General features: G+C 42.8%; 2 protein-coding genes across 3 annotated transcripts in view; both read left to right on the forward strand.

The window, feature by feature from the left end:
• The window catches only part of LOC105821276 (RING finger protein 113A-like), a 10176-nt gene extending 2809 nt beyond the window's left edge, over positions 1-7367 (forward strand). Inside the window, exon 2 of the mRNA XM_012657957.1 lies at positions 7250-7367. Coding sequence (XP_012513411.1) covers positions 7250-7367 — 118 coding nt within the window. The remainder of the gene's footprint in view (positions 1-7249) is intronic.
• TCN2 (transcobalamin II) overlaps positions 7189-8154 on the forward strand; it is a 15856-nt gene continuing 14890 nt past the window's right edge. Inside the window, exons 1-2 of one of the 2 annotated variants that reach the window (XM_012657989.1) lie at positions 7189-7325; positions 7602-7813. In XM_012657989.1, coding sequence (XP_012513443.1) covers positions 7750-7813 — 64 coding nt within the window. In that variant the 5' untranslated portion in view covers positions 7189-7325; positions 7602-7749. The remainder of the gene's footprint in view (positions 7326-7601; positions 7814-8154) is intronic. The other variant, XM_012657990.1, reaches the window with a different exon arrangement.

Consider the following 8154-nt stretch of genomic DNA (forward strand, 5'->3'; position numbering starts at 1 on the left):
ACTTTGTTTTTAAGAACAGTTTTGGATTTATATAAAAATTAGGTCGAGAGAACAGAAAGTTTCCATATACCTTACAACCAATTTTCCTTATTATTAACATCCAACATTAGTATGGCGCATTTGCTATTACTAATGAACCAATATCAATACATTATTAACTAAAGTCCACGCATTTTCAGATTTCCTTAGTTTTTAACCTAATATCCTTTTCTTCTGTTCCAGGATCCCATAATGGATACCACATTGCATTTAGCTGTCATTTCTCCTTACACTCCTTTTGGCTGTGACGGTTTCTTAGACTTTCCTTGTTTTCAATGACCGTGAAAGTTTTGAGGAGTACTGATCAGGTATTTTTTAGAATATGCCTTCTTTGGAATTTGATGTTTTTCTCATGGTTAAACTGGAGTTGGAAGGAGGAAGACTGCAGAGGTGAAACGCCATTCTCATCACATCACATCGAGGGCATATACCATCAACATGATTTGTCATGTTATTTATCATGTTATGTTGAATTATTTTGAATTCAGCATGGGAGATTTGTCTGTTTTCCTCCATTTCAATGATTTATCCTCATTTTCAATGGTTTATTTGTAACAATATGGACGCATGGGCATTTACTTTTTACTGTGGGTGTATTCTAATACTACTTCATTTATTTTGTGACTCAAATTGTTCTGGCTTTTCCACTGGGGAGTCCTTTCAGTTGGCTCCTGTATCCCTTTGATATACTCTATTTCTGTGTGTATACGTTGGGTGGGGTGGGGTGTGTTGGCACTACAAGATGCCTCAAACTCATCTTGTGTATTTCTTGCCCCAGGCCTAGCATCAGCCATTTCTCTTAGGAGCCCTGGTTCCTTTCACTAGAGAATGATATTATAAACTAAGATCTGGCACTAGGTGCTCTTATTGCTGCTGGAGTATCCTTGCTTCTAGACTCTCTCAGCTGACAAAGCAAGAAAATATATCTGTATATTCCATTCTATTGTATACACACATATCTATAAATATTTCTATATGTAACCATCTATATCTATATGAAGCTAAATGTAACTGGTTCTATGAACAAATTTCAATGACCTCTATATGTTTTTTATAATCCTCTCCCTCTCATGTTTTAGATTCTCAGGCCAGTAGGGCTTGCCAACCAAAACCCTGTAACTTTTAACTAACTACTTGAGTTGTTTCCCAGAAATGGCAGAATTTCTGCAAGATTAAGGAGTTGAGATTCCAAAAGGTCCCTGCACAGACTTCCTGATGCCAAGACTCGCCATCCCTTACTAACCTGCCCCGAATGCATAGCCCTTTGTTAATTTCACCACAGCTGCCACAGTGCACATAGCCCCTTGTTAAAAAGCCTGTACTCTCCCTTAGTGGGGGAGATGGATGTGAGGCTTCTCCCGACAGACGTCTTTCATATTAAAACAACTTCTTTCTTAGCAATACCCGTTGTCTCAGTAACTGGTTCTCTGTGTGGTGAGTAACCGGACCCAGGCTGGACCCCTTCTGGGTTCAGTAACATAAACATAAGTTCATACTGTTGTCTCCAGCTCTAAACCATTACCACATGGATCATTCTAGCCTTCCTCCCCTTGTTTATCTATAAACTCCCACTCCAACTGTGAGAAATCTGCTCTCCAATATCTGCCATCTTTTACTTAATTGCTCAATCCTGTACACATGTCTAGCAGTACTGGATTATTAACCCACAACTTCACGGGATACCACTTTATCAAGTAGAATACAGTGCTCATGTACAGATCCTTTTGCTTTTATTCTTACAGACTTTACCCATTTTTGAAGTTACTTAGGTCAGCACCTTTCCCCCTCCTTACCCCCTTCAGTGAGGTTGTTTCTTACATTTGTAATAAAATTAAATTGTCAGGTTCAGCATTCCATCTTAGGGGCTCCTCATCTCCTAAGTGATGTTTTTAAATTTGCATGTGCTAAGTTTCATTTTATGTCCTGTAAAATTCTATAGGTTTTGATACATAGCAGCATGTATCTACCATTATATTATCATACAGAATAGTTTTACCATGCTGAAAATAACCCTTGTGGTGTCAAGAATGCTCACTGGGAAAAGGACAGTCTCTTCAATAAGTGGTGCTGGGAAAACTAGATAGCCACATGCAGAAGAATGAAACTAAACCCCCACCTCTCACCTCTCCCAAAAATCAACTCAAAATGGATCAAAGAACTAAATGTAAGACCCCAAATGACAAAACTACTGTAAGAAAATATAGAGGAAATTCTTCAGGACATTGATCTGGGAAAAGATTTTGTGAATAAGACCTCAAAAAGCACAGGCAACAAAAGCAAAAATAAATGGGATTAAAAAGCTCATATACAGCTGGGTGTGGTGGCTCACGCCTATAATCCTAGCACTCTGGGAGGCCGAGGCGGGAGGGTTGCTCGAGGTCGGGAGTTTGAGACCAGCCTGAGCAAGAGCAAGACCCCCATCTCTACTATTAATAGAAAGAAATTAGCTGGATAACTAAAATTTATAGAAAAAATTAGCCAGGCATGGTGGTGTATGCCTGTAGTCCCTGCTCGGGAGGCTGAGGCAGTAGGATCGCTTGAGCCCAGGAGTTTGAGGTTGCTGTGAGCTAGGCTCACGCCACGGCACTCTAGCCCCGGCAACAGAGTGAGACTCTGTCTCCAAAAAAAAAAAAACAAAACAAAACAAAAAAAAGCTCAGAGGAAACAATCAAAAGAGTGAAAAGAAAACCTGTAGAATGGGAGAAAATAGTTGCAAACCACTCATCTGACAGAGGATTAACATCCAGAATATAAAAGGAACTGAAACATTTCAACCACAAAAAAAACCAAACGATCTGACTTAAAAATAGGCAGATGATCTGAAAAGACATTTCTCAAAAGAAGACATACAAATGACCAGCAGATATATGAAATGATGCTCAACATCACTGATCATCAGAGGAATGCAAACCAAAACCACAGTGAAGTATCATCTCATCCCAGTTAGAATGGGTATCATCAAAAAGACAAAAAATAAATGCTGGCGAGGATGTGGGGAAAAGGGAACTCTTATACACTGTTGGTGAGATTGCAAATTAGTACAGCCACTCTGGAAAACAGAATGGAGATACCTCAAAAAAACTACAAATAGAACTACTCCATGATCCAGCAATCCCACTACCAAAGGAAAAGAAATTATTACATCAAAGAGACTTCTGCACGCCCATGTTTATTGCAGCACTATTCACAATAGCCAAGATATGGAATCAACCTAGGTGTTCAACAACAGATGAATGGATAAAGAAAATGTGGTATAGGTACACTGTGGAATACCATTCAGCCATAAAAAAGAATGAAATCCTGTCATTCCCAGCAACATGGATGGAACTGGAAGACGTTAAGTGAAATAAACCAGGAACAGAAAGTTAAACACTGCATGTTCTCACTCTTAATGTGGAAGCTAAACAAAGTTGATTTCATGGGAACAGAAAGTAGAAGAGAGGATACTAGAGGCAAGAAAGGGTAGAGGGAAGGGAGGGTTAGGGAGAGATTTGTTAAAGGATACAAAATTTCAGCAAGATAGGAGGAATAAGTTCTAGTGTTCTATACCACCATAGGATGACTACAGTTAGCAATAATATAATAGATAGTTTTAAATAGCTAGAAGGAGCATATTGAATGTTCCCAACACAAAGAAATGATAAATATATTTCATTGTGTAAATGCACTACAATTTTTTTTTTTCTTTTTCAGACAGAGTCTTGCTTTGTTGCCCAGGCTAGAGTGAGTGCCGTGGCGTCAGCCTAGCTCACAGCAACCTCAAACTCCTGGGCTCAAGCGATCCTCTTGCCTCAGCCTCCCTAGTAGCTGGGACTACAGGCATGCGCCACCATGCCTGGCTGATTTTTTCTATATATTTTTAGTTGTCCAGCTAATTTCTTTTCATTTTTAGTAGAAGACGGGGTCTTGCTCTTGCTCAGGCCGGTCTTGAACTTCTGACCTTGAGCGATTCACCCGCCTCAGCCTCCCAGAGTGCTAGGATTACAAGCCTGAACCACCACACCCGGCCTTAATTTTTTCTATTTTTAGTAGAGATAAGGTCTGCCTCTTGCTCGGGCTGATCTTGAACTCCTGAGCTCAAGAGATCCTCCCGCCTCAGCCTCCCAGAGTGCTAGGAATACAGGCGTGAGCCACTGCGCCCAGCCCACCACAATTTGTTTATCCATTCATCTATTGAAAGACACCTTGGTTGCTTCCAGGTTTGGGCAGTTATGAATAAAGTTGTTATAAATTCTCACATGCAGATTTTTATGTGGACATAAGTATTCAAATGAGTAAATAGCTAGGAGTACAATTACAAGATCTGATAGTAAGACTATGTTTTGCTTTGAAAGAAACTGCCACACTGTCTTCCAAAGTTGGCTGTACCATTTTGCATTCTCATCAGCAATGAATGGCTAAAGTTTAAAGTATTGTCAATACTTTAAACCCATTAAAGTCAATAAACCCATTCTCACAGGTGTTCGGTGATATCTCCTCGTTTTAATTTGCAAGTCCCTGATAATATGTATCAGTGGGAACAGTGGGAAGGGAAGCAGTCCCAGAACGGCAGTATGAAGCCGAGGAAGGTGACTTAGCCACTGATTACTGTGACCCTAGGGTAATCCATTGTCCCTTCTGAGCATGTCTCTTCATTAGCAAGCTGGGGATAATGCAGTTGTTCTGAAGACTAATTTAAAAAAATGTATATCCATTGCTTGGCATGTAGTGGGCACTTGGTGGATTTGTCTTGAGTCAGAATCTGTTCCATGAATGCAGACTGTGGGCCAGTTACTTGATCTACTTTAATCTTCGTAAAAACCCTCCCACATATGGGTCTTGTTATGATCCCATTAGAGATAAGAAAACTGAAGGAGAGAGAGAAGATAATATGTCCAAATCTACACGAAGGTAAGTTGCATATTCTAAGTCTGAGCCCAGGTTGATCAGACACCAAGGCCATGTCCTTCTAGCTCCGCCATTTCTGGCCTCCAGGACCTGGAAGCATTGTCTTTTCCACTGTTTCCCTGCCAGTTTCCTTTCCCTGGCCACCTCCAGCCTTCACACAAAAGAGAGGAAACTGGGCTCAATATTTACTTTGGAGTGGGATCAAGAGTTCCACAGAGCATCCTGTAGATCCGAAGCAGTTCCAAAGGTAAGTCTGGGCGGTTCTCCTGGGACCTGCCAGCAGGAATCCAGTGTGTCTCCTCCAGGGGTCCTGGTCAGGATAGCCAGTGCCTGAACAGGGAGGGAGTGCAGGGGGGAGAAGGGAAGGCTGTCAGACAGGATAACTAAGATTCTGTCATAGAACTATCCTATATTTCCTAATATGTCTTGTGCCACATGCAGGGATGTTTTCTGGTCCTTAGCTGGGATCCAGACCCTTTTTGTCAACTATATCACAATAAAGCCAGAAAAAATAAATAAAAAGAGAAAAGAAACCTATAAGCAAAGTATTACACTCTCATTTTATAAAAAAACAGGCTTGGAAAGGTTAGGTGACATGCCAAAGGCCACACAGATTGGAGTCCAGGTCTGTCGGACAATCATTTTTTGTTGTTGTTGAGATTTAATAAATTTGTTGCTTTATCTAGGACATTCTTAAATGAAACCAGCTTTCCTCCCCTCTGGGTACATGGTGGGGGGTCAAGAATATAGTGACTATTATGTCAATTTAAAATAATCAAAAAGGTCAGAATGTAGTTTAAAGAGAATTTACTCAAGTGCTAAGGTTGAGGACTGCAGCCCAGTACACACTTCCAAGTTGTCTTGGGGAGTGCTCCAGTGAATAAAATACAGACTCAAGTTTTTAAAGAAAAAAAGGACTAATCGGGAAAGGGAGTGATTTCAAAGTTGTTCATCAGGAATTCTCATTGGCTTACAGAAATAACATTACTTAGCGATTGGCTGTACATTGATGGACTCCAGGGTGCATGGCATATTATGGCTACTTGGCCCCAGTCTAAAACCCACATAGCAGGTAGCTTCAAGAGGTAAGTATTTAGCTCAAGGGAGAGTGAGACTTGCCTGCTGTTATATTTTAAATGCCTAGAAGGGGCTGATAATTTAAAGGGGCTCGCATTCCTCAGATAATAGGTTTTTTTCTTACTTATTTAGTACAGTTTGATGCCACTGCCTTGATTCAAGCTAAGGCACCAGCAGTTTGAGACACCACTGCTTAGTACCATCAGTGCAGATGCCCAGTGAAAAAGGCAAATAGTGTCTTAATATTACTTTGAAAGTCATTTTGAACTCACAGACCCCCTAAAAGGGTCTTGGAGACTGCCATGCATCCAGGCACCACACTTTGAGAACTGCTGCTCTAGCTTATGGGAATTTTGATGATTTTCTTTTTCTTTGTTTTCTCTTTCTCCTCTTCCTCCTTTTCTCCCCTGTCCCCTCCTCCTTCCTTCTTAATACATCTGTATTTTCTAATTTTTTGTGCAATTAACATGTGTTATGTCTTTTTTAAGCTTAAGATTCAAGGCCAGGCATAGTGGCTCATGCCTGTAATCCTCCACTCTGGGAGGCTGAGGTGGGAGGATCACTTGAGGTCAAGAGTTCGAGACCAGCCTGAGCAAGAGCGAGACCCCATCTCTGCTAAAAAAAAAAATAGAAATTAGCTGGACAACTAAAAATATATATAGAAAAAATTAGCCGGGCATGGTGGCTCATGCCTGTAGTCCCAGCTACTCGGGAGGGAGGCTGAGGCAGAAGGATCACTTGAGCCCAGGAGTTTGAGGTTGCTGTGAGCTAGGCTGACGCCACGGCATTCTAGCCCAGCCAACAGAGCGAGACTCTGTCTCAAAAAAAAAAAATCTTATTTGGAAATGATTAGAGAGAGGTGTTTGAAGGTTATAATATCTTTACAAGTTGAGCTAGAAGGGAGCTGTTAGAATGATCTTGTCCAACCCTCTCATCTCACAGAGGAGGAACTATTTCAAACTCCCTATCTCATATATATTGATTCTGTAGGGCTGGGCAGATGAGGACTCCTTTGTTACTTTTCCTCTTTGCAGAGAGTTTTTTTTTAAGGTTACTTTTCCTGGTCTTGGCAAGCAGCCTGGCTTTCTGTGGCTTGGTGACTCAATTGATTCAATCTCATTCTTTAACTTGTTTGTTTTGTTTTGTTGAAAACCGGCCTGTCTGGTCTGGATCCAGCAGCTTCCTCCACCCTGGGCTTGCTAGAGAACAGCTGACTCCTGCAGTCCTGCTCACGTGACCTCTGCAGCTGCAGCTCCCTCTTCCGCTCCTTGTCCCCGGCCAGGGTGGGCACTTCGAGGGGCTCTTTTTGTGAGGAACGCCAGGTAGGCACCCGGGTCCTGCTGGTCCACTGCTGGAACAGCTAGGGGAACACCAGGCAGGCGCAGTCGGGCAGACTTGAGCAGATCAGATGTCAGGCCCTCTGTGCTGGTCCCGGGCAGTGGGGACAGAACATGGGTGGCCTCAAGAGGTCCTACTTGCCCTCCTCTTGTCCTTGTCCCCTACCTCTAGGAAGGCTGCTCTGCCTTTCCTTCTTCTGCTCTTTGGTCTTCTTTTCCCCTCAACAACAGACCTTTTCCCCTTTCTCTCTGCTGACTTAGCAGCGCACCGCAGGCGTGGAGGATTAATCAGTGACAGGAAGCTGCCTTTTTCGGAGCAGTGACCAGTTGTGGTCAGGAGAGCCTCTGCAAGGCCAGTCCTAGGAGTCTGTCCTACTTCCTGCCCACTGCTCACCCACCTGCTCCTGCCATGGGGTACCTTGGGGCCTTCCTCTTCCTCCTGGGGGCCCTGGGGGCTCTCGCTGAGATCTGTGGTGAGTAACTGACCTCTACCCCATTCCTCTTTCCTCCTGGGTCCTTACTAGGGAGGACTATCTTGTCCAAGCCTCTCGTTATATATCTGGGGAAACTGAGGCTCAGGAGTAGGATGGGGGAACTTATCTGCCCCTCTGGGCTCCCAAAGCAATTTGGGCTTAGCTGGACCTCAGCATTTAGCATGTTGTATTGATTTTTTTTTTTTTTTTTGAGACAGAGTCTTGCTCTGTCGCCTGGGCCAGGGTGCCATGTTGTCAGCCTAGCTTACGGCAACCTCAAACTCCCAGGCTCAAGCAATCCTCCTGCCTCAGCCTCCCGAGTCGCTGGGACTATAGGCGCA

Source organism: Propithecus coquereli, unplaced genomic scaffold, assembly GCF_000956105.1.
Source record: "Propithecus coquereli isolate 6110/MARCELLA unplaced genomic scaffold, Pcoq_1.0 Scaffold567, whole genome shotgun sequence".
NCBI classification, from domain to species: domain Eukaryota; kingdom Metazoa; phylum Chordata; class Mammalia; order Primates; family Indriidae; genus Propithecus; species Propithecus coquereli.